Genomic DNA, 27,217 nt, shown 5'->3' on the forward strand with positions numbered 1-27,217 from the left:
TTTTGCACTTCTTTGTGTCACAATGATATCTTACACTTATGAACACAGATTTTTGGGTATTTTAGATCATTGTCCAGATGAAAGGTCCAACGCCCCCAAGCCTAAGCTTTGTCCCATATGGCATGACAATTGCATCCAGGTTTTCCTGGTAGTGAACAGAGTTCATAATACTTTGAACATGCTGGAAATTCCCTGTACCTGAACAAGCAAACAACCCCAGAGAATGATTGACCTCCCTCTGTGCTTCACAGAAGACAAGGTGTTTTTTCTGTATCCCAAAACGTTAGTGGTTTACCCACATGTTTCTGGCACACTGTAACCGACTCGTGCTTTAGGATCAGCATTGGGGTGCACCCTTTTACCGTGTGTGTTTTATTGTCCGGAATGTACCCTGAAAACCTCTCTCCGTCCTGTTGTAGTTCATCAGCTGTCATCCAGGGATTCTTCTCTACCTTTCATCTTAGGTATTACACACAAGTTGCACAAAGTAACCTCTTTCTACCACACCCAGGTAACGTTTCCACTGTACTTTTAGCTTTAAACTTAGACTATGCTCCCAATAGTTTCTCTTGAAATGCTTGCCTATTTGCTAATTTTGTAATATCCGTTTCATTGTTTATGAAGTGAGCTTTTAATAATAATAATAATAATAATAATTTCCTTGTATTGTCATTCTGTGTAACAATGTACACAGAACGAAATGTCGATTGCACCTGACCCGTTGTAGCGAGCCGATGCAGCCGCAGCCAACAGAGGGCGCCGCCGACCACTTTTTAAGTCTTAGGAATGACTCGGCCGGGGCGCGAACCACCGACGATTCCTTAAACTTCACCATGTTGCAAATATGCGAATAAGTGCCGAAAAGAGCCATTCATTGCAATTGTTTATTATTTGTTTAATTGCTGTTCATTAGGGTGCCGTTTATATCCTACATGTGCTTTCTTCAGCTAATGGAAACCTAATTTATTGAGAGGTGGACTAGGGGGGTAAAATCTGTTTGTGAGTGAGGAAATCACCCAATACTCCCAAAATCCATCCATCCTTTATCCACACCGCTTATTCTCAGTAGGGTCGCGGAGGTGCTGGAGCCCATCTCAGCTGTCTTCGGGCAGTGGGCAGGGGACACCATGAACTGGTTTCCAGCCAGTCGCAGGGCACACAGGGACAGACAATTTGCTCGCTCATTCACACCTAGGGACAATTTGAACCCGCCAATTAACCTGACATGCATGTTTTTGGAATGTGGGAGGAAAGCGGAATGCCCGGAAGAAACCCACGCAAGCAAGGGGAGAACATGCAAACTCCACACAGGAGGTTCGATCTCATGACCTCAGAACTGTGCCGCACACGCTCTAACCACTGCGCTGCCGTGCTGCCCTACTCCCAAAATATTGTAGTTTTTTTCAATTTGTTATTTGATGAGATTATTAGCCAAAAAGAGCAATTTTGGCCTGACTTGTTAAAAAATTGTTATGAGATGAACAACTTGATGCAAACAAGAATGAACACCAGGGGTGGTGTTTATGTAAAATTTGATCATTTCTGATGCACATAAAAAAACAGGATTTCTATGATGTCACTTGGTTTCTCACCAATGGGGTTGATGTCAAAGAAGCGCACGTGTGTGCGAAGGATGGCAGCAAACATGGTGTTGTGTAGGGCCTGGGAACATTTAACCAGCATGTCGAACATCAGCAAAGTTCTCACAAAACCAAAAATGATGGTAACTCCTGTCAAACCTGTTAAGTGGCAGCAAAGACAGAGTCACACTTGGTAGTTTCCTAACAAGCAAAGCTGACTGAATGTAAATTATACCTCCGTAAATCCCCAAGTAGAAATTAAGATCAAGCTCTTTGTCCATTTTGGTGAAATTGTGGCGCGTTGTGCTGTTGGCGTCTAGTTTTTCTTGCGCTTCGGCCCTAATGAAGACAGCAGTCATGAGTAAACAAATAAGGATTCATGCTTTGCTAGGTTATAATCACCAGAGACTAGTAAATGGCAGTGCAATGTGTCATTACTAACAACTGTGCAGAATAATTTACAATTTACTGGTTTCGCTTTCTAATGAACACATCAAAATGCCAATTAAATAGGGTGAACTATTTAAAAGTCAACTGGTGATGTGTAATCAGATCACAAACCAACAATAAGTCCACGGTGGGCGGGTGTGATCCCTTGACCTACCAATAAGCCAGCCACCAGTCCTGCACAATGTACGCCACCTGCAAAACGTAGGAAATTTACATTAAGATTTTATTGTCAGAGAAAAGGGGTTAATGATCATCCAATTTTCAGATAATCTGTCAACATTTATCCTTGAATGCAGGGTTTGGCATTAACTTTCTGGGTTTCTAAGGGAAACTAAATGGTTTTGTATTTGAACAAGCAACATTTTTGACTGTGGGTAATGTCTCATCTCATCTCATCTCATCAGCCGTACCGCTTATCCTCATTAGGGTCGCGGGGAGCTGGAGCCCATCCCAGCCATCTCCGGGCAGTGGGCAGGGGACACCCTGAACTGGTTGCCAGCCAATCGCAGGGCACACAGGGACAGACAACTCATTCGCTCATTCACACCTAGGGACAATTTGGACCGGCCAATTCACCTGAAATGCATGTTTTTGGAACGTGGGAGGAAACCGGAGTGCCCGGAGGAAACCCACGCAAGCACGGGGAGAACATACAAACTCCGCACAGGAAGTCTGGAGCTGGATTTGAACCCACGACAGGTTCCCATGACATGAACTGTGACGCACAAGCGCTAACCACTGCGCCGCCGTGCTGCCCATATTGGGTAATGTCTATTAACTGAAAAATACAAATTCAGATAACTCATCCCAAGCTCTTCCTCTTGTTTGAGACCATTGGTGGAAACATAGCAAGATACCAGGGCTAAACAACGGCCTATTTAACACCTCATGTCCTTAAATTGATGTTTTTGCCTAAAACAAAAGCTACCAAAGATGGCCATACTCAATACATAGGCTATGCCATGGGCCGGGAACTTTTTCAAAAATGCTTTGTAATAGAAAATGATATGGATTTTGTAAGAGGCAAAACATGATACATTTATATTTTTTTACATATATTGTAATTAAACATACTGTTCAGTATGACAATGGCTTGTAAGTTTATTTAACTCATAACAGATGGATGTAGCGATTGATATAGGGTTGAGATTGTTATTTTAGATGGTTTTTGAGACAATTACTAAATATTTCTAGTGTAGAGTTCAAACCAATTAAGTGGCTCCTGTGAGTGATAGATTTATTCCTCACTGATGAAATTGACTTGCCTTTGCCCAACCAAGCCTTAATAACAGTTGAGATGCAGACTATCCCAAACGACTATGGTAAAAAGGCAGGTTACCCCCTTTAAGTTGTTTCAGCTAGCGCTACAACTTTAGCAATACACTGTCATTGACTCAACATAGTTTCTCAAAAAGATTTCTTTTGTTTGGCCTGCAAGTATGACTGGGTTTGGTTACCTGAGCCAAAATGTTGAAGAGCATTACAATGGCCACAAAGAAAATGCTGGCGCCAGCCCGCATGTACTTCAGGTACATTCCAAATCCAATGGATCCCTGTGCGCGACTCTCTTCTGGCACTGTGTGCACCGGTTCTGGCTGAGTATGAAAGAAGAGAGATATTTCACCAGATTCATGGCAGATATACCTTGTCAGATAATTTGGCAAAAACAACAATTGCACGGACTGCTAAATGTTCTCCATCCTGGACCGAGTGCACAGAAGAGGCCTGAGACCTCACTGAATTCTGGGACAGAGTTCGGCTTCGAGCGGAAAGGTCTGAAGGAGGCTTTTGGAGCTCCTCATCCTGATCCTTTTTGAGAAGAGAGGTGAAATCGACTCCGGAATCTTGTAGCTCATGGTATGTCCCCTTGGCCACCATATGACCCTGTAAAAAAAGGTTAATTTGTAATTGTGTGTGCATCTATTCGAAGAAGCATAATATTTGGTACATGCATGGTTGAAAGGTAAGGACCTTACAAATGCTGGACAACTAACCATTTGCACAATTTATATTTCAAGTCTGTTTTCTAAACGACTTGTTAGGCTAGCCAGGGTTTTTCTTTAGTAGTTGACTGTTGCTTGAACAACAACCAAGGTACACAAATGAAATATGGTGTCATTGTTTACATGTTGTAGAAGATTAAAGGATGGGTTTATATAGTTTTTGTTTTTCTTCTATCCACTAAGAGTGCGAATGGAATTTTGCAGTCATTGGTGCAAAAGCCAAGCGGCAAACGGTAACTTGCATTAAAAATGCACAAACCTCTTTGAGAACCACAATTTGGTCCGCACACTTAAGGTACTGCAGCTGGTGGGTGACCAGAATGCGGGGTTTATTCTTCAGCATACCACAGATACACCTAGGTGAACAAACCGTTGACAATCGTTTAGCTTACACAAAAGGTAACATCGAGATACGGTACATTAACACACATTGAAGAAGGTCCATTTAACATTAAGATTGTTGATCACAGACTTGACAACAGCAGGCACTACAAATACCTCATAAAAGCTCATATCCCTGATAAAAAATAAATAATAAAACCACAGTACTGGCTCTAAATTTATAGTATTTTAAGTAAGAGTTCAGCTTTTAACAGGTCTACTATTCAGGACTAAAATAACTTCTTATTACATTAATACCTTAATCATTCACAAGGATCTGTAACACACCAATATTTTTCAGACTGGATTCCGTTTTTAATTCCAACCCTTTGTCTACAATTGCATGGATTGTGGCAGTCATTTTTTAATGTTAAATTCATCAAGAATTGTCAAAATCTGTAAGTGAGTGTGATCTTTTTGTGGAATAAAAAAAGGTTCAAGGGTAGGTACACTAGGCAAAAAAGTCAAATAGCTGGTGTTGATATTAACTGGAGCCGAGTTTGTGTTCTTTTATTGTGTAACAGTCATCAGGAAGAGCCATTGTCAACATGTAAAGGTGAACACCGCACCTTTTCCTGTCTCAGTTCAAACAAATCCCTTCATCTTTACTGCTTTCAATTATGTCATTGCTTCCCTACACATTACTTGGTCCTCAAAATAAATTCCATTATGTTTTTTAAACACATTTCTCTAAATCAGGTGGACAGATTTCTACAGAAAATACACTGACGATGAAGACACTGTATTACTAAAAGAAACACTCTAAAATAAAGAATTTAATTAAAAACGGCTTTGACGGGTAAATCAGGTACTATTACAAAGTTATCGTTGGTACATCATAACATAATGATGTGTGAAAGGCTGTTAATTGCACTTAAGCCTATTTAAAAATGGATGCATTGTCCACTTTCATTTTAAACTGTGATCTCAGAACTGAAGTATGCACAAAACATTAATTTCTATGAACGGTTCTAATTTTAGTTTGCATTAAAAAATGTTCGAATCTAAAGAAAACGCCTTCCTTCACAGTTTTTGTAGCCATACATTTACAGCTATTTTAGCTAAGAGAGTTGCAATCAGGGACTGTGTAAAGGTACCTATAATATCATGGTAATTGTTAAATAACCCTGTGCACAAAAAAAAAACCTAAAATAATAAATATCTATATCTATCTATATATCTATACATATATCTATCTATATATCTATACATATATATATATATATATATATATATATATATATACTTTCATAAATAAATAAACAAACACACGTTTTGCAAAAAAATGAAAGCGTGGAAACATAAAATATAACCAATCTGGAAATGGGATGCAATTTCATTTTTTACTGTTCAAAGAGATGCCTTCCAACTTCAGCGTCCACAGCACTGAGAGGATCATCCAGAAGGTAAATATCAGCATCCTGATAGACAGCTCTGGAGACACACAAACATCAACTTAATGTTACAACAGAAGAGCATGCCACAAGCACTACCTGTATGTGCACTACCTGGCCAGGTTGACACGCGCCTTTTGGCCCCCACTGAGTGTGGCGCCCCGGTCCCCGATAAGTGTTAGGTCTCCATCTGGAAGCAACTCCAAGTCCTAAACAACAGAGCAACAATAGCCATCACAGACTACAATAAAGATAGAATGCGAACTACAATGCAAATTAAAAAATATATATACTGTATATTGCAATTTGTTGGTCACGTGACTGGCAATCAGTAGGGAAGAACCCCACCCATTGCCCGAGGATAACTGGGGTATAGAGCACCCACCATTGTCAGAATAAGCAGATATAAAAATAGATGGGTGTATTTAAAAACATTTAGGTTTATTAGATAAAGATGTTGTAAAATGTATTCAGTAGAATACAGGAAAAAACTCAGGTAAAAAGTCAGGTAAAATAAGATTTCCCACATTTTTATGAGTCAGTTTTAATCTGTTTTTTTTCCAAAAACGGATTCCTAAAAGAAAGGGAAATGTAACAAGGTGTCGTGCGATAAGAATTATAAGCTGCTTCCATTTGACTCTTGTGTAATATTTATTGCTTCATAGTTGTACAACAAACTTTCTTTCAGTAAAAATATATGTACATATTTGTATACTAGGCAAAAAACACAAACTATTATACCAATGTTATTTTTTTTATAAAAAAAAAATAATAAAAAATTATAGGTCGAGAAATTTGTGTCTATTTGCGGTCAAAATTACAACCTGGGGCTTTAAGAACCATTCAAAATATCACCTAACTTGCTCACCCGCTTTAAAGCACAGGCCCTGAGGACTTTTTCATACATGCGCAGATCCATTTCTTTTCCAAACAAGATGTTGCTGCGGATAGTGCCAGGGAACACCCAAGGCTGTTGGGCAGCGTAAGTTAGCTGTCCTTTGACCTTCATGGCCCCCTTTTCGGCAGGAAGTTCTCCCAAGATAGAACTCAATAACGAGGACTGGATTGAGAAAGAGGTAAATGATGAACTCGCACAAAAATTCACACCTTTTCAAAAACATTTTGTTTTGTACCTTCCCTGCACCAACTGGTCCAATAACAGCCAACAGCTGTTTTCCTGTCACACGTAATGTTACATTCTGAAGACATGGTGCATCAAGAGTCTATTGAGAATGCAGATATGGGGATCAGTAGTCATGTTTTATTAGTAGGAATACAACATATGTACAAAAAGAATTATGAATTAAGTAATGGTCATAACTTATCTACTCTTTCCCAGAGTCTGATCCAGTGAAAAACAATGCAATTTAAACTGTGAAAATTTAAGACTGGCAAGGCTAGATCTCATTACTGTAATAAAATGTACATTCTGTATTTCACACTTAAAAAGCTGTAGCACAGACTAGTAACTAAAGAAGAAGAGAAGTTTGGCTAAAATGATCTTGCCGAGATAGAGACTTGGGGGGGATACGTGAGGAATAAGAAAGTTCTCTTCCTTTGTCTCTCAACAAGGTGGCACAGCAGTACGTCTCCTTTTCACAGAGGGTGAAAGGCAAACTGTCAGGTTACATAATTCTAGTTTGAATAAACAAATAACTGAGGCAGTATGTTCAATTATAAAGTAATAAAACCAGACGATTGGCTTTTTGCAGGGAGGTATGAATTAGCTAAAAATCACCCGGCCCCATAAATGGAGTGGGGAGCATGCTAATTGAATTTGTCCAGTGCCTATGTTTATATACAGGCCCCTTTAAAAAACAAAAATATGCTTGTTGGGATTTAACTTTTTTTTATTTTAATAAAAGGCCACGTGGTGTGGTACATCAGTGTAGTTCACCTTTTAGTAGGTGAGAGATACTTCTTTGTTACCAATTATTGCAAAGCACTAGCTGTCCGGAATGCAACTATTATTAAAATACCATGTTGTGACTTTGTTACTATTATGTGAAAACATTAATTATACAATTCATGGGGCTAAAATAGGCTAAGTCACCCACAGAAAAAGTATATTTTTAGACAAAGGCCACTAGGTGATTGCATATATTACTCAAGTGGTAATTCTAAAAAGATATTTGGTGAGTTAATGAGAATTGATCATATGTTTAAATAAACCGATCATTTGATTTATATATTATGCTAGTTACAAAAATACAACCAATACAAAACATTTTTTTCAAATATTTTTCTATTGTGTGTATTTACAAATTTCCTACAAATTCTTATGACCCATAGGTGATTTGTTTTTGCAATCGGTTGATAGGCTACCAAAGTGTTCTCTGAGTGGTACCTGGTGCCAGCGGGTACCACATTGGTGACCCCTTATTTAGTGTAATCTAACCTTGTCCCAGTAGCACACAAGGTCCTGGATCTCAATAGTGGAATCTTGCTTGTCAACAAGCGGCAAGGACGTGTTAGTCTTTGTCATCTCATCCAACATTAAGAACTCCTTAAACAAAATAATAAAAGAAACAAGGGCAAAGTTAGGAACCTCTTTGGTGCATGAAAAACGCAATCAGCTCCAGGCAAATGGGATGCAGTCACATGAAGGTTAATTTGAAAATTGCCACACAATCTTTTCCAGTTTAGTGTGGAGAGGAAATTATTTATCAAACCCCATGATAACCCCACGACGGACCTGGATCCTTCGAACGCTGACACGGCACTCAAAAAGCTTCTCTATGGCGTTGGGAAAGAAGAGTGTAACAGTGAGGCGTACTGCCGTATACAGAGACACTGTCACAAAGACTCGGCTGGCTGAGATTTTGTTCCCCAACAGGACATATAGGGTGAAGGTGATGAACACGATGATCTTGCTGGCACAGAAGAAGGAGGCCATGTTGAGGCCGCGCAAATACGAGCTCATCATGATCTGGCGGATCTCCTTCCTACAGAGAATGAAGGAAGATGATACTGGTGATAATGATAATGGTGATGAGGAGGACGAACACAGAAATTAAAAGCCAAATGACTCAGACAGATGGGAGGAAGACACTAATAAGACTAATGGACATTATGTAAACCTGCACAATCGTTTTTTCTGCCAATACCACCTTTGTGCTCCATCTTGTCTACAGTTTCCGAATTGAATCATGGACTTAACATTCAAAGATGGAGTTTGTCAAGGCTGGTTATTGGAAAAAGGCGGAGATCCCCCTGAACTAATGAGGTCCTAAATCAGTTTCATTTAAAGGGCAGATAGATTGTGAGGATGTGGTCAGGTACATACTTGCCTGTCTCGGAAAAAGAGAATACTGTGATAAAGTTTTTTATTTTCTGTAATGCAAATACAATTTTCAAAAAAAGGTCAAACAATCTGGATTCATTACAAATCAAATTAGAGATTGCAAGTCATTCATTGTTTTTATATTATAGATTATGGCAAAATCTCAAAAATCCCATTTCGAAATATTAGAAGATTATAAAAAAGTATGCAAGCAGTAAGCCATAACCACCAATATTTTAATAGATTTATAATGAACCAAGTCTGTAAAATTTTTTTTAATTGCATTGCAGGAAATAAATAACCATAACAACATTGAAATTTTCAGAGGCAGTCCCATAAATGGATAGTTTTATTGAGTTAAAAAATGTTAAATTCATCATGAAGCTTTTGCAAAGATCAAATGAGATGCTTTCTCCTACTTATTCAACATAATTGGCAGCAACAACACATCAATTTCACCTTCTGACTTCTGACACCAAAGCAGCAAATGGTTTTTCCCAGGCATACATTTTGATGATCCTAATTCCAGAAACCACCTCGTTCATTGTGCGGATCCTGTTGTCAGTAAGGATGGCTGTTTTACTCCTGCATACAAATGGGGACGGAAGTTAGTTATAACCTATCGAATTAAAAACTTTTCAAGTCAGACACTTTTTTCTTTCACGTACTGTTTAAGTTTTAATGATTTTTTTATTTTTGGCAAGGTCTGACTACCTTGGTGTGGCGTGGCAGGTACCTGTACTAATTGATCGTCTGGAAAAATTGATTAGTATCTCTGCAACTTTACTTTCGGTTGAAGTCCTACCTCTTAGACAGCACATATTTTGTTAGTTATGACAATGTGACATCTGGGCCTTTTGATGTCACCTATGGTGTTGCAAAGGGTTCGGTAATTGGCCCCCCTCTTTTTCAGTATGTATATCTTCCACTTGGTGATATTATTGAAAAGTCCAATATTAGTTTGTATTGCTATTTGGATGATACGCATCTGATTATGCTGCTTCAGATGGTTGTAGAACAACACAGGCTTGCTTGTTACTGGGATAAAAAAGTGGAAGTCATTTAATTTCGCCTGATATTGTCTAAAACTGATGTCGAGATTATGATCCATGTGTTTATTACATCTCGCCTTGACTATTGCAATGTATTGCTCGATGGTCTCTCTATGTCTAGCATTAAAGGTTTACAGCTGGTGTAAAATGCTGCAGGAAAAGCTTTGATTAGGACAAGAAAGTTTACTTACATTACCCCAACATTGGCTTACTTTTTCTGGCTCACAGTCTGTTTAAGATGTAACGTCAGGGTTGTTGTTTACAAAGGTTTGCATAGACTTGCCCCCTTCTCATCTTTCTGATTGGATTGCACTCCTTGGAAAATGTTGATCTACTAGTGATTCCAAAAGCTAGGAAGAAATCTGCAGGCTCTAGAATAGAGCGTTCTTTATTCGCTGTGGAATGCTTTGCCCTCTGAAATAAAATGTGCAAACTCTGTGGAAGTGTTTAAATCTAGACTTTAGTCACACTTATATTCTATAGCCTGTGACTGGTATTGTCTGTTGATGATTTTGCAACTTACATTACAACCTGGTCATCCTGGAAGGGGGAATACGTCTTGAGCAATCCTTTCTCAAAGTTTCGTAATTTTCCTGGAGCCGTCTTTAGAGTTTTTCCTTGCCCTCAAGTATGTTTCAGATAAAGGAATGCTGTAATTGTGGTCTGTGCAGCTCTTAGAGACTTTTTGTGATTAGGGGCCTTATAAATAAATGTGACTTGACTTGACAATATGTAAGCACAATCACAGTTTTCGCCAAAAGGTTTGGTTGCATTTGTAAATGACAGTCTCAGGGTCATAAGACTTTAGAAGTTTCATTGTAAATTGTTTGTAGTTGGTTACATAGTTGAGCAGATCCCAAAGAAGTGCAAATCCAAATGTTAATTGGTTTGATGAAACTGACTCTAATCATGTATCCAATAAAAAAGTTTGTATTCAAATTAAGTAATACAAAAAATTCTACCTGAACTTGGAAAACAGTCTTCCGAACATGGTTTGCATGGGCATTAGAAACATGAGAACCACCATGCCTGCCAGGCAGGACGGTCCAATTTCCAGCCAGAGGAGTCCCACCACAACTGCTGCCTGTAGTGGCCCGACCCACAGGAAATGCAGGAAGATTGTCACCTTGTGCAGGGGAAAACAAAAATCATTGGAAAAAATGCAGAGCATTTAAAAAAAAACAAAAAAAACAATGAAAAACACAGACCAGGATCGTAGTCTCAAAGATTCAAAGTAACATTGGCACAAAAAAGTCCCTTAACTCCAAACCAATACACTAATATACACACTGAGCAGGACCGTCTTAAAAAAATGGGGATATTATGATAAAATTACTTTTCTGCGATAAAATTAAAAGAAAATTGTCAAACATACAAAAAAATAGAAATACTAAAATAATAAAATTATAATGATGTGGTAATTTTCTGAGACAGTACTGTAAATGTGCACATTTATAACTCCAAAAGCACTTTTAGTTGCCAAACTTTTTTGAACAGGCCTTCAAGTACCGGTAAGTCGTTTTGCGTGTGACTTACTTCATCAAACTTGTTGACGTCATTGGAAAGCAGGTTCACAATCTGACCTGTGGTGGTCTTCCCCATTGCAGAGCAGCTGAGACATAAAGCCTAGTTTTGTAAAACAGTTCAAGTTCAGAAAAACAAACAAATGCAGTATCTGTGTCAACTGCAACAACAGCCAAGTTTGCCAAAACTTTCTCATGCTTCTGAAAGATTGTTTCCAATGCTTTGTCTAGAATGGGGGTCGAGAGCCTTTTTGAATTAAAGAGCAATGAAAACAAAATGTTTTGATTTTTTTTTCCTCAAAAAATAATTCTTCAGTACATTTTTTTCACTGTGTGACATTTGATGATTTGATCAAATTTATGAATAATGCCAGAGTTTGAGTCTCGCCAACAACTAGTATACCGCTTTAAATTTGTCTGTTCCCCGCAAATACTTAAAATCGTTGAGGCTCATTTTGACCGTCATTTTTGACGCAAATAATGGTTTCAAAACACGGTGCGAGCAGAGTTATTTTATAAAAATGTGACAAAATAATGAAAACAAAAAGAATACGGATGTATTTAGGGCAGTACATATGCATTAGGATAAAATATTTGTGCCCAAACAAAATTGTAAAATACAAAACAATGAGATTTTAACACCCTGAACAGATTTCAAGTAAAAAACATCACAGAATTCCTGAAAAAAAATGCAAAACAAAACTTAATTTTAACATATTAACACTGCAGTGCTAGAAATAAATGAAAAATACAAAATAAAATTATTGACAATACAATTTTAAAAGAGAACCTCTGAAAAACAAGGAAAAAATGTATAAATTAAAATGTGTAAGACAAAAATGCATTCAACTTCTGATGGGGCGGCTTATTCTTGGGGCGGCAGTAGCTCAGGAGGTAGAGCGCTCGTCTTGGGATCAAAGGATCCCAGTTCGAATCCCAGCTTGTCAGTGTTACATGTCGAAGTGTCCTTGGGTAAGACACTGAACCCCTAATACCCCCAATAAGCAGGTTAGCGTCTTACATGGCTGCAATACAAGGCTGCTATTGGGAAATGTGAAGCACACTGTAAAGCGTTTTGGGAAGTCATTGACTTGAAAAGCGCTATATAAATGCAGCTCATTTCATTTCATTTCATTTCACTTATGCCACTGATAAATAATGCACTACACTTTGGAGCCATCAATGTCATTGAAATAAATCCAAATTTGGCTCCATCTCTTGCATTGACTCATTTTTTTATGTACGGTACTTTAATTTTGCCCCCTATTTTACTGGAATATGGGTGTTTATTGCAAAATGATAAATAAGCGAAAACATGTCCAATGTAACACTTATTAAGTTCAAAAATAATAATATAGAGGATAGTCATAACATTTTGCCAAAATCAAGACAACATCGTTAAATACGTTGGTAAAAAAAACTTAATTAACACATTTCTACAATATACACCGATTGAAAATGCACATACCTACCTTTTTGTAGATCATGTGACACATAGCCACTCTGATTTTCATGCCTACGCGCTGGACGTGGAAGAAATAGAGGTGGTGCAGTATATTTAGCCCAAGAGTGCAAACTGACAACCCGGCTGCATAGCCCAAGGTTTCATACAGGGCCGTTTTGTTGCTTGGGTCATAATCCTCAAAGTAGCGGATCATGTACCCTAGGAGAACTGGCTGTATCACCTTTATCACCTCCTGGGTTAGAAGAAATAAATATAATATGAAGTCATATTTTGTGAAAGGGATTAGGTTATACAGCTTAAAGCTTGTTAAATTTAAGACTTTTGAAATCAATTTAAGACCCAAGTCGACAAAAAGAAAAAAAAAATGATTTTTTATATATTTTTTAAAATCACAAATATTTGTTGCACATAGTACATTGTGCCTTGTGCACATTACCTGGCAGAGCTTTTAGCAATGGCAAAAAATCGTTTGTCAGACAACCACTTCTCATTAAATGTACACTTTCCAGCTTTTACTGTACAGGGCACTAAAGCCGGGAACCGTTTACCCACTGAAAAAAAGGAAGAGTCCAACTGGGTCCTTTTTAAACATAAACTTAAAGACTTTTTAATAAGAGGTCAGACATGTGACCACCTGTAACCTCTGCAGTTGTGCTGTTTTATAATATTGCATATGTTATGAATGTTTTTTTTCTGTAAAAGCCCTTCTGGGGACATACATTGAGAATTAGCTTTGGCAAAATTGTTATAATAGTATATGACATGAGTTTATGGAGCATACCGGTCCCATTTCAAATAAATGAAACTTGAAAGTTAACGTCTCTGCCTGAAGTTGCTATGTGAATTGTGGGTAGACCTAAGACATGCGTATGCTTTGAAAGGCCTGACTGAAACCACATAAATATTTCAATAGTTCCGTATTTTTGTCATGCGATGTTTCCACAAAAGTAAATCATCGAGTTATTTTTATAAAAAGGCAATTGATAAATGTTACTAAATAATTTTAGTTAAAACACATATAAATGATATTAATGTGTTCACAATATTAAGACTTTTGAAAATTGGATTCACAACATTCAATAGCAATTATGGCCTTAGTTTTAGAATGATGAATTCAATGCCTTTTAAGACTTTTCAAAGATCAGCGGGAACCCTGTATAAAATGTCTGCACAGCTCATGCTCTGTTTCACTTACTTAAAGCATTAATCAAGCGAAAGTATTTCCTAATATTTCCAACACTGCTTTAATATTCAGGATTCCGTAAGCTTTTTTTACAAATATTTGGGGCAGCCATTCTGCTACTTTTTGTCCACTCAAAAATATTTTTAAATTGCCTAGGGCCCAGGTCACAAGCACTCTTTTGTTTTCTGAAGGATACTTTGTATTTGCCTGTGCAATTCTGGTGTCATTTTTACTCAACATTAAGTGTCCAAATTGCATATAACTTGTTGATTGTAATTGCATTTACCATATAATAAACATATAACTGTGTTCAAATAGGACACAGAACAGAAAACATATTTGAGTTAACTTGTCATTGACCAAAAACTACCACACTAACCTCAACAACGGTAAATAATCCCAACACTGAATAGATTTTCCAAAAACACCCAATGATGACTCTGGAGAGATTTGGTTTCCGAAATTCTTTGGTGGCCATGTGGACCTCATGATCCCAGCATCTGAAAAATAAATAAAAAGAGACAGGCAAGTGATTTATCTGGTTACCAAGGAAAGGTTTGTCACACGCAGCGTCCATTTTACCTCTGAAAAGTGATGAGTCCCGGGGACTCCCCAAAATTTAGTGTTATCGAGGTTGAAATTGTAAATCGGTGACAAATATATAATGAAAATCTATATATTCATTCAGTTTTAATCATCAAATTATTAATTCATTTTCTGCAAATTATTGTTGGTAATATAGCGATTAAAGGGATAAAAACAAACCTGTCTTTTTTTTCATTTTCTCCTTTTATACTTCCTTTTTTTCTTAACTTCTTTATACAACATAATAATTTGTAATATAATGCATCAAAGCAAGTGAGCCGTTTGAAAGCTGGCTCTCTTGAATGAGTTGAGCCGAAAAAGCCAGTTCTCTAAAAAGAGACGGACTTTTCACCACACAATTCGAGATCGGCGTGCAGACGAAAACTCGAACCGCGAGACCAAAACAACATTTGCCGGATCTGCCTGACAAAAAGTTTGGATTGCGGTAAATCTTTGTTTAAAAAAAATGTAATCGGGTAATAATGACAATTTTGTGTCAAAAAAGTTGCATCCCAGGGACGCACGTTGATTTGAGACTATGCGTCCCCAGCAAAAATGATGCGTCTAGGATGCAGCTCACGATCTCCTCAAGTTTTAGATTGCATCCAGAAACCAGAAAACAAAGAAGACACATGTTCCTCTCACATTTGCAACCGATGGATTTACAAATGACACTCAGGATAGTATTAACGCTATAATCTTTAAGAGATTTACTTGCATTGTAACTAGATGTGTGACATTAGGATCCCAGTCAATCTTAAATAAAGCAGAGGTGTCTAAATCTGGTTCTATGAGGGCTAGCTACATACAGAAAAAAAGAAGAATATAATGGTCAAATTATTTTAATTGGAGAGTAATTCATTTTGCCACACCAAAATCTGTTTTTTATTTTGCTAATTAAAACTAAAGGAAAAATATATTTATATAAAGCCACAGGCCTCTATCTGAAGGAAGGTCAGCAGGCTGCAAAACCCCCAAGACCCTCATCACCTGGCTGTAATTTTGACACCTCTGAATTATAGAAATTGCATTCCACGAATTTCGAATTTCCTAATTAGATGTATTTTATGTTGTGTATAGATCATTTGATGTGTAGGACTTGTACTTGTTTTTTGGGGGGAGCGGATAAAGTCGTAGGGGTGAAAAACAATAGTCAATTACAGCCTTAACAGGACACTGATTGGCTGTCACTGTATTTGGCACAATCCCATAGGCTCTAAGGTGAGAAAATAGGGGAGCATTCACACTTTATATATATATATATATATATGAAGGGTTTACAAATGTGTCTGCCGTAATGATAAGCATTCCCATTTTTAAAACCTCGCTAAACTCCATTTTGCTCCTAAACCAGTACCAATTCTTCCTTATAGTTTTACAAGACAGGACATAAAAAAAAGATGATTCTTTCAGCCCTCTTGGCATAATCTCATAATGTTCTCGTGACTTGGGCCCTCCAGTGCGAAGTGTGAAGGCCCTCTTTTGTACATACATTTGGACTTTGGTTCTGAGTGAAATGAGCATGGTCACAGTTTTTCTTGGAGCAATTCAGAAAATGTTAACGGGCTAGACATTTCTGCAATTAAGTATCTGTATCGAAGGAATTTACAACTTTGAGGACCCAGGTAATTACCATGCAAAGATAGGGGGGGTTTACTAAAAAGAAGAAAAAAAGAAAGAAATAGGACATGTCTCTCCTCACTCATAAATGCTTCTATGGCAATGCCACCGACACAACAGAATCCCTCCACTCCAACAAACAGAACCCTGTCTCACCCAGACTAACAAAATGAGGGAACATGGCAGAAAATTAAGAACTCTATAGGAGACAGTTAAAAAGGGGAAAGGGCCCCTGCATGAGTAAGGCATTTTAGCAAGTAAATGGTCACACAAAGTGTGTTTTTGTCGATTCTACTACCCACATCTCTTTTTTACACCAAATGTACAACCTAAGAATATTTTTAGCGCCATAGAGCTTATTAACGAGTGTGTCTATGAGTTGCTGCAATTGGAACATGCTCCTCTTTAAGCTCTTGAAGCTGTTCTATTTAGGATTTTGTACAAAATGGTCTCCATAATACTTAATTGCCACTTAAATTGTTGGTTTAACGACAAACTGGAGACTATGCAGGTGGGGAAAAAATGTGATACATGAAAAAAATTAACTAGATATAAGAAGCATCGCCCTTAATTTTTTAAGTCTGTATATCAATATTCGAATCATGGGCAGATCGTTTGTCATGGCGGGTGAAAAACTTTCACACTGTTATATTTTGTTGCAGCTATTGTAATAATTTTAGAACAAGTGATGGAAGACAATTTTCTTAATTGATTGCAAGTATTTAATCACAAATAAAAGAAAGGTGACGAGATGGTGAAGCTACTGTATCTGAGTCAGATCAGGAGGCTTCTTCTGCTTGAAACAATAGAAACCAGTACTATCCGTTTCATAGGAGGGAGTAAACCCCAACTCAAAAAAACTGCCTGGAGAAGTGACACACCACAGGAAATGGTGCCCGACTACCCTGCCAGTTAAGGGGTATGTGAACCATGAACCGTAATACAGTAGTGTATAGGTTATTTATTACTATATCCTTGTTATCATATCAGTCCGATCCTTAAAGCTTTATCCTGGAGTAGTCAGTGGTAGAATCGATTTTAAAATGTTACTACAGTACTTGTCTGAATATCTTTAAACAGAAAAGTGTATTGAATATTAACCCAGTCAGGTTATGATATCTGTAAACCTGGGTCAATTGGTGAACCCAGAGGTTAGAATAAAACATGGCGATGTGATAATAAATTGTTAAAGACTTTACAAAGATTGTAAAGCCTAGTGTTGTACTTGAGTCAAATGTAATCATTGGGTGTCCTGACAGGCGCTTTGAAATAAAATGTATTATTTCTATATCATTCCAATCAAAAAAACTGAAACAATAATGCCCTCCTAATCAACCTAGTTTTCAGTTGTAATTAAATTATTGTTAACTTTATTTACTTGTGTTAAAGTTTCATAGCGCTTTTCTTACTGAAATTTAGGTCAGACAATAGCTATGTGGAGAGGCTGTGTGTGACAAGTGACAATCGCTCTTGCATCCAACCTGCACATGCACACATGAATTACAGGCATGCTTCTACACACATCATTTATTTTGAGTACGACGAAGGCTCAATCCGATTACACGACGTTTACCTCAAACGTCCACCTTATTCTAGCAAAGCACGTTCACGATGAGGCCAAGAAAGTGCTACTTGGCCACAAATCGTAGGGTGAGGTGGAAGACTGAGGGAAGCAAGCCACGTTTCACCAAGTGTGGTTGGAAGGGCCCTGGCTTCTCCCAAGTCACAGGCCCTCGGAATTACTGACCAGCTAGAAGCAACCAGTATAGGCAATGAACCAATTATATGGGTTCATGTTGTGCTGTGTTATGGAACATATATTACTACAAACAAGGAAAAGCACCAAAGTAAGAAAGGTGGTTGTGGGGAAGAAATTAAAAATAAACGAGACTAAAGCACAGTACTTGTCTGGCAGCATACTTATTGCTTTTACAAATTAAAGACTACAGTTTATCGTTGTAACCAGTTCCAATGTTACTAAATGTTTAATGACGATGATAATAGACACCCAAAAAAAAAAAATCCAACATATGAATTGATTGGTCCCCTGAAAGTAAAGTATGATGATAGTTGTACCTCGATATACGAAAACCTCTAAACACGTGAATTTCGATATACAAATTATATTTTGAACAAAAATATAGTTCCACACATGACAGAAAATCCAAGTCAGGAGCATTCCCAGAGGTTACCACTAGAGACTGCTCGCCGCCAGCATCATGTCGTGCATGTTTCTGTGCACAAGGGTATATCTGTAGAGCACCTGCATTTTGCAGCAAATTTTTTTTATCGCGTTTTATCTGCTTTTCCTTACTTTTTGTGACCTTAGCCATGTTATATGCTCATCATAAACTTGCATTTCCTTTAGTTTATATCATCTCATTTAACTTTTTAATGTATTTTTCATGTTTGATTACCATTTGACTGTGTTTTAATGATTAAGAAGATGTGTCTGATACAGTAAGTATTTACGGTTGACTTGTACGCTTTTGGAAGATCGGAACGGACTTATTAGTTTTTAATTATTTCATATAAGAAGAGGTGCCACTGTATTAATGAAATAAATTTAATTAATTATACCAGGTAATGCAAGTTAAAATTGCACAGAATTTCTCTGAATGTGCCCACATAATGGCTTTTAATCTTCTTAATACCACCTGCTCCATAACTTTGACTTAATTTGAACTTGCTTTAAAGAAAAGTCTATTCACCACTAAATTGTCAGGTGTGCTGTAACTGTGTAATAACCGATAATAACCAGTAAAGCTTAGCACGAACTGCCAAATTCCAAACTGCGGTGAACTTTAACTGGCCCAAGCAGAAAAATGAGGATTAAATATTTTTCTGCTGAGCAGATGTAAGCCTTTTACAAGATGAGGACTTAAAAGTTGAATATACTTAAAATTATATTCCATTTCTTAGTTCAATCTAGCGAATCAAAAACGTGTAGAAGAATGGCGTAAGGTGCAGACTGTGAAAATAATATGAATAAAATTGGCTGCAACATAGACAGGAGACTACAAATGATCATATTGTATCTGGCTACATGCCATAAAATGCTAGGAAAGCTCCTTTTTGCCCAGCCAATAAATTTCCCGATTTAAGTCTTTACTAACATGGTGTGGAATTGAGATTAAAAACATTATAATGCTGACCAGCACTGAGATGCCATCACTAACAGATTTCATGGTGAGGAGTTCCAGTTCAGATTAAATTCTTCACTTACATAGTGGAAGGTTTTATGAACTTGGACGTTGTTTTTAATGAAATAGTAGCTACAATCAAATAGTTTAAACAATAAAAGGCTTAGTAGCCATTTGATTTTAAAGCACTTTCACAATTTTTAATGTGGTCATTGATTATACCACAAAATCAGCAGACGATTAAATAAGAATGAATTACATTGAAATTGTTAATCTTTGCAAATGATTGTTTTTAAAAACGGAACATATATCATTTAAATAAATCACTTAGATATTATTAGCTAAAAATAGACAGATACAGGTAGGAGGGGACTAAGATACGAGGTTCTTTTTACGCCCAGGCACTTTAAGCGGGCTAGCATGTTTGTGCAGGTCTTGGTAAACAGACAGACCCAAATGTGTCAAATCAGATAGCTTTCTGCAATGTTGATTGCGAAACAGAAATAGATGAAAGGGACATGCAAAAACACCAACCACAGTGATGGTATTTGCTGCCACGCAGCTTACCATTGATCAACTAGAAGCCTGCCAGTTTAGTCAGAAGAGTGAGCTCAAGTAGGCAATGCAACCCGATGTTATAAAACAAGGGTAAAGGACAAGCTGGTAAGGAAAGTGGTGAGTAGATGTCTCTCGTAACCAGGTAAATTTTAATGCAACTGTGGTAATTGGAAACTGAAGGTTACCCCTTTCTGATAAAAAAAAATTAATAACTCCTCGGTATACTTGCAGGAGTTTGAACATGCATTTTATTATACACACGACATCTAAAAGGTGACATTCAAATTCTTGGGTAATCAGTTTAATCAAAAATGTAAACTAAAACAAACAAACAATACACTGCAAACTGAAGTTGAAATGAATTGCAACGTTGTTTGCTTTATTACAAATTATTAATAACTACAGGTATTTGTATTGGGGAAGGGAAAAAATATTGAAAAAAATATCTTCATTATTCGTTTCATAATCAGAATCGTAACCCCTGACTCTTAATCTAATCATGTAGTACCTAAAGATTCCCACCCCGATAATTATTGATTTAGAGTCTGAACCATTTGTGTAGGGTTTTTTTTCTTGGTGCAGTAACAATTTAATTCTGTCGTAAAAAATGTGCACTAAGGTTCAATTTGTGAACATATTTCAGTAATGATCCTTAAGAAAACATAGTTTTAAAACTTTTTTTGTATGTTTTTACAAAAAGTGGTTTGTGATTCAGCTATTCAAAGTGAGTGATTTATTCTGAAGGGATTCAAAGGTCATTGGACACAAACCAGCTGCTTTACCTGCTTATGATCAAAAAGGATCAAGCTTTTTGTCCCCGTTTCTAACATGAGACTAGCTTGAAAGAGTAATATAAAATGTTAGCAAAATACGATACTGGGAATAATTTTACGAGTCGGTTCATTTGTATACGGAAATGATGAGTCGAAACAAACGGATTACTCGAAGCAACGTCCAACGTAGCAGGAATGTTTAAGGTGGATTATTCTGTCGTCATTATGTATTTTTGGTGAATATTTTTTACGGTTGGATTCCACGTATTGTTCTTGATGTAACTAAACCATTTTTGCGGCAATCAAGGAAGTTGAGGACGGTCAAGGGAATGTACTGGTGAGTTACGCCGGCTTTATAGTTTCCGGCAATCTTGTTTCAGACTGATCGTGAAGTTTCTGTGATGAATAGATTTAGACAAGGTTCTCATATATACAATCCAACTTTCCAAATGATATATGGCATAACGTATTTCAGGACCTGGTGACATCATACAGACACATATTTGTTCATCAAAATTCAGGCGCCCCACCTGCTGTATGTACAAAATGGTATTTCTTCAAAAATGTAATGTGTGCAGTTTATAATCAGGTGCACCTTAGAGTCTGAATTTACAGTAGTAAGAAAAGGTGTTGTCATGTTGTCAAAAATATTTCTATACTAGGTGCAAATCCTCTGTGCTTTTCTTTTAAATGGTCGATGGCCCGGCAGTTTGGGACGTCTGACCTAAAACATATTTCCCAGAACCATCAACGGATTCTTAGCAAATGTGATTTTACCTCTGCAGCTGCTGTCCCAGTATTTCTGAGCTGTCCTCCAACAGCACTGGGTACATGTCATTCTCCTCCAGGGAGCGCTTGTATCCAGCTCTGAAGAGAGGATTGAGCCACCTGAAAATGAAGACAACAATGTGAGCACCATAAAAGGCCAAACAGGTGAAAGTTTGAATTTTTATTGACGCAGCTCAACTTTTGTGTACCTGTAAATATTGAACAAATTTGTTTGTGGCTTTCTATCTGGACACAGCGCAAAAAAAGGATATTTCAATCCCTCTGCCAGGGTATTAGTGTGCCTGTGCAGTCAAGTAAAAGCTATGAAGCTATCGTCTCATTTGGATTTACTTTTACTGAAGATGCAAAGGCACCGAAAGGTGGTATTCCACAGGACATTTTCAATTAAAAGATGTGCCTTGGCTCAAAAAGGATAAAAAACACTGCAATAATTAACGAAAGGAAATAAAATATTTGCATGATAACGGCCGTATAATATGTTTTTGTAATACATCAAAATTTGCCCAAAGGGAATATGCTGATGCAGAAAAAAAAGACATTTCAGACCTGCAATCATGCCACTAACGGCTCTTATAACACATTATATACAAAGAAACCATTGATATTTATATTTTTTGGCATATATTTTGAAAATACATTTAGTATAAACATCTTTAATTCATAAAAACAAGAGACCTTATACAGGACATCATCTAAATCAGAGTTTGGGAACGTATGGCGCACGAACCATATATAGATTATTTCATGAGTACACCTGGCTCGGAGATAATGTTGACTGTGACTTTCCATCTTTGGTGTATGTAAAGCTGAAGGATCAGAGAAAGTTATTTTTTCAGTTTAAAATACATAGGGCAATGTTTCGACTACAGTTTACACTCATAGTGTTACAAGAAACATAACGAACCAATTGTGAACACCCAAAAACTCCAGGCAAGCACCCAGAGCAGTTCTATTTGGTGATCGGTAGAGTTGGACGCATCTCTGCACACATAGCACACACCCTAAATACATCTATATTCTTCTCGCTTGTAGTATTGTAGTAAAATCCTTTATATGGAATCTCAATAAACAATCTATGTTTATTGCTGAGACACTTTATGATGAAAGGCCACACAAAAAAATGTAACCAACCAAAAACTCTAGCAAAGCACTAAAAGCAATTTGATTGGATGAGGAATGGACGGAGCTAAACATAGGATGCACGCAATCATTCTCGCCAAGTGTTGTCTGCACTTAAGGTAAATACATTGGTATCTACGTTTGCAGTATTTTGTGTAATTTTGTACAAAAGAATTCTGCTCACACATTGTTTTGAAACTGTTATTTTAAGAGTTAGCTTTTGTCTGGAGAGCAGGTTTAGTGGGTTTGTAAAATTTTGTCGTAAAATACATGGTGTGCCTCTCCCTCAAGACACAAAATAAATAAAATAAAAAATAAACGAATAAATAAAATATTTTTCACTTTCATGCTCTTTGGAGTCAAAAAGGCTCCTAACCCCTAAACTATAGTAAATCATTCTATATATACATTCCTTTCCGGGTAACAAATATTTGTCAATGACCTATGAGAATATTGAACCCTAAGGTAATGGTATCCCCTTAGAAAAAGGTAAGAATATAACATTGTCTCAAAATACCGCAAACAAAGAGGATATAGGTGTATTTAAGAGAGTGTACGATGAGTAAAGAGATGCACCAATCCCTACCACTGACCCAATCAAATTGCCCTGGATGTTTGGCTGGCGTTTTTAGGTGTTTGGTATCTTTTGTCAGTTTTCATCCTAAAGTGCCTCAACCGTAATAATACATTTGATGAGCTTCTATACACAGGATTCCTTGAAGACAAACAGCCAAGACAGGGTTTGTTGGTATAACTGTAAATTGTAGTTGGGATGCTCTATATTCTGGACCTAACCAATGTTTTTCTTTGTGTTTGCATAGTATGCAGTAGTCGAAACCACACATAAAAGCTTAGAGAGGTCTATGTTTTATTTCTGAGCATGAAGTACTAATGAAAAGAGCCATACCTGGCTCGGGAACCAAACGTTACCGACCCATGCCTTGGATCAGGGATGTCAAACTCAATTTAGCTCTAGGGCTGGATCCAGATGTTCTATTCTGAATCAGTAGAAGAATGTCTACTCCAAACCTTTAGCTTGGTTTTGGTTTTTTTTTTCTACTCTATAGCATATGAATAACCTATACTTTATGTTGATAATATGTGTATCATTTGCGCTCATGTAGGTTTTAGTTTAGGGGATGGTGTCATAATAGTCTGTAATAATAGTTTGCAATAGTCTTTGATCTGTGCAGCCATTTGAGACTCTTTGTGATTAAGGGCTATACATATAAACATGACTTGACTAGTTAGGCTTTATCATTCAGCCCAGATTAGTAACCTACCCTACATATCATCACGGAGGAGAAGGGAAATTTTCCAAATACATCAATTTTTTTTCACAAACAATAGGGAAAAAAGATTTTCAAGTTTGGCAATGTTTTGTAACAGTTGAATGAATGTAGTCAAGTCAAGTCATGTTTATTTGTATGGCCCTTAATCACAAAGAGTCTCAAAGGGATGCACAGACCACATATTATAGCAAACCACAAACTAATATGACACCATCCCCTGATCTAAAGCCTGCATGAGGCCAAAGAAAAACTCAAAAACCTCAACATGAGGAAAATGAAGAAACCTTGAGAAGTGACCGCACATGGGGTAATTTCCCTTCCAGGATGACCAGGCTGCAATGGATGTTGCAAAAACAAATAATACAAAGATATTGTCAACATGAAATATAGGTTATTCATATGCTATAGAATACACCTGAACCAACTCACCATACCAAAATAATAACTTTTAAGAGAAATGACCGAGGAACTCGCTTATTGTTTTGACAAACTCAGATATTTATGGAGGCCCGGATTAAATACAACATTCCTGCCTTAGCTCAGTAGCCTAGATGGTAGGGCGCCCGCTTTGAGACTGGGAGGTCGCTGGTTCGCGCCTCGGCCGAGTCATACCTAAGACTTATAACATTGGTAAAATGGCGGCGCCCTCTGTTGGCTGCGGCTGCATCGGCTCGCTACAACGGGTCAGGTGTATTGACATTTCGTTCTGTGTACATTGTTACAAAGAATGACAATACAAAGGAAATTATTATTATTATTAAATAATGAGTCCGCTATGTAGAAAGCAAACTGTTGAGTGTTTGTTAGGAGTTGATGCTTACTTTCTTTAGATACTAATAAGAGATTTAGGTTTGACTGTATTCTTAGGTTTTACCAAGTTCTCCCCGTGCTTGCGTGGGTTTCCTCCGGGCACTCTGGTTTCCTCCCACATTCCAAAAACATGCGTTTCAGGTTAATTGGCCGGTCCAAATTGTCCCTAGGTGTGAACGAGCGAGCGAACTGTCTGTCCCTGTGTGCCCTGCGATGGTCTGGAAACCAGTTCAGGGTGTCCCCTGCTCACTGCCCGAAGATAGCTGGGATGGGACCCAGCGCCCCCGCGACCCTACTGAGGATAAGTGGTGCAGATAATGGATGGATTATAAAAACTATGTTCTTTGTACCAAGCATTATGCACAACCCTATAGCTTTCTTCTGTAGTTGAAAAATCGTTTCTTTAGTGCTTCTATATGTAATGTACATGCAGAGTTGTTAGATGATGTGGATTGTATAGCATTTATATGGGGTATCCAGCTAAGAGCGTGGCAAGGAATCTTTCCGAGAAATTGTCCATCTTAAGTTCTGTTTGTATTTAATGCATTTTCCCCTGTCCTAAATAAGATTACTTTATTGCGTTACGTTTAACGAATTTGTTATTATCGCAGATTTGAAGAGAAAACACGGAGCGGAACCCATTCAATCAAACCAATACCTTTCTTCAAAAGATTTTTGTGCAACCGTTTGTCACCAAACCTAAGTGACGTCACTTTCAAGTTCAAACCTGTTCAGAGTATTCCAGTCCATAAAAGGCTCATGAGTTCAACACTTTGTTACAAAACCGAAAGAATTAGCAAACCGTTATAAGTCTACGCCGACTGCGAACAGTATATCTTCCGGGGTCGTCTCACCAGAAAAATAACTTGGAGAGGAAATTCGCCGACGCCACGGGGTTCGTCTTGGCATCTTTCTTGGCATTTTCCATCTTCGTCGAACCCAAAACAGCTTTCACGACGACTTCCTCGTCCTTGGAAATCTCCTAAAGACGACGTCGGCGCATGTTACGAGAAGTTGAGCGCTCGCGACGTGTCTTACGTATGGCACACAGCTGCCCAGCACACTTTCTCACATCATTACGGTAACAGGGGTGAAAGAGGATCTTTGCCTTGGCTCCTCCCACATCTTGTCTGATTGGTGGAACGTGGCGGCCAACCAGTCTTTTTTTTCTGTTTATAAGTCGTTGGCACAAAATGGACATTTAAAGGCACAGGTAAACAAACTTCTGAATCAGGCGTGTCGAACTAATTTCCACTGTGGGCACATCAGTTTAATGGCTGTCCTCAAAGGGCTTCATGTAACGTAAAATGTCAAGTCAAATGTATTTATATAGCCCTTAATCACACAAATGTCTCAAAGGACTGAACAGGATTACAATGACACAATTACCCGATCTTAAACCAACACGCGGGCAAGGAACAACTCAAAGCCTCAGCGTGAGGAAAAAGAGAAACCTTGAGAAGGGACCTCACAAGTGGTATCCCCCTTTCAGGATGACCAGGGTGAATTACATTTAGCATTATAGTACACAAACATAGTAAACACTAGGTAACATGTTGAAAGTTTGTCCGGAAAGTGCATGACAGCAGCGAAATTAGCTATTTAATTTAAGTGACAAACATCACAGGTGTCGAGTCAAGTCATGTTTATTTGTATAGCACTTGATCACAACGAGTCTCAAAGGGCTGCACAGACCACAGATTATTGCAAACCACTGACTATTATGACACCATCCCCTGATCTAAAACCTACATGAGGGCAAATAATACACAGATGCACTGAAACGATATAGCTACTTATATACACCAGTCAAGTCAAGTTGTATAGCCCCTGATCACAAGGAGTCTCAAAGGGCTGCACAGACCACAGACAATTGCAGACTACACCAACTGATCTAAAACATACATGAGGGCAAGGACCAACGCAAAAACCTCAGCATGAGGAAAATGAATAAACCTTGAGAAGGGACCGCACCAAGATGACCAGGCTGCAATGGATTTTGCATTAACAAACAATCTAAATAAAAATACAATACAATATGATTAAAGTATAACATAAAATAAAAATAATAATAATAATAAAAATCATTATCAGGTTGCAATGGTTGGAGTATGAACAAACAATACACAGATATTGTCCACCTTAGTTAGAGGTCTTTCATAAACTACCACTTTAAAGATTTATAAGATTTTAATCAGAACACACACATGGAAA

The 27,217-nt window shown here is 37.7% G+C and overlaps 1 protein-coding gene across 1 annotated transcript in view; it reads right to left on the reverse strand.

Moving 5' to 3' along the window:
* abcc4 (ATP binding cassette subfamily C member 4 (PEL blood group)) overlaps positions 1 to 26,096 on the reverse strand; it is a 38,442-nt gene extending 12,346 nt beyond the window's left edge. Inside the window, exons 1-19 of the mRNA XM_088330851.1 lie at positions 25,858 to 26,096; positions 21,771 to 21,881; positions 14,694 to 14,814; positions 13,139 to 13,363; positions 11,680 to 11,769; positions 11,106 to 11,269; positions 9,551 to 9,676; positions 8,504 to 8,753; positions 8,207 to 8,314; positions 6,942 to 7,031; positions 6,677 to 6,868; positions 5,923 to 6,017; positions 5,762 to 5,848; positions 4,293 to 4,389; positions 3,714 to 3,914; positions 3,488 to 3,625; positions 2,185 to 2,222; positions 1,816 to 1,919; positions 1,593 to 1,739 (exon numbers count right to left, since the gene is read on the reverse strand). Coding sequence (XP_088186977.1) covers positions 1,593 to 1,739; positions 1,816 to 1,919; positions 2,185 to 2,222; positions 3,488 to 3,625; positions 3,714 to 3,914; positions 4,293 to 4,389; positions 5,762 to 5,848; positions 5,923 to 6,017; positions 6,677 to 6,868; positions 6,942 to 7,031; positions 8,207 to 8,314; positions 8,504 to 8,753; positions 9,551 to 9,676; positions 11,106 to 11,269; positions 11,680 to 11,769; positions 13,139 to 13,363; positions 14,694 to 14,814; positions 21,771 to 21,881; positions 25,858 to 25,931 — 2,458 coding nt within the window. The 5' untranslated portion in view covers positions 25,932 to 26,096. The remainder of the gene's footprint in view (positions 1 to 1,592; positions 1,740 to 1,815; positions 1,920 to 2,184; positions 2,223 to 3,487; positions 3,626 to 3,713; positions 3,915 to 4,292; positions 4,390 to 5,761; positions 5,849 to 5,922; positions 6,018 to 6,676; positions 6,869 to 6,941; positions 7,032 to 8,206; positions 8,315 to 8,503; positions 8,754 to 9,550; positions 9,677 to 11,105; positions 11,270 to 11,679; positions 11,770 to 13,138; positions 13,364 to 14,693; positions 14,815 to 21,770; positions 21,882 to 25,857) is intronic.
* Between the last annotated feature and the right edge of the window lie 1,121 nt (positions 26,097 to 27,217).

This window comes from Urocampus carinirostris, chromosome 3, assembly GCF_059441175.1.
Source record: "Urocampus carinirostris isolate Australia breed hairy pipefish chromosome 3, RoL_Ucar_1.0, whole genome shotgun sequence".
NCBI classification, from domain to species: Eukaryota; Metazoa; Chordata; class Actinopteri; order Syngnathiformes; family Syngnathidae; genus Urocampus; species Urocampus carinirostris.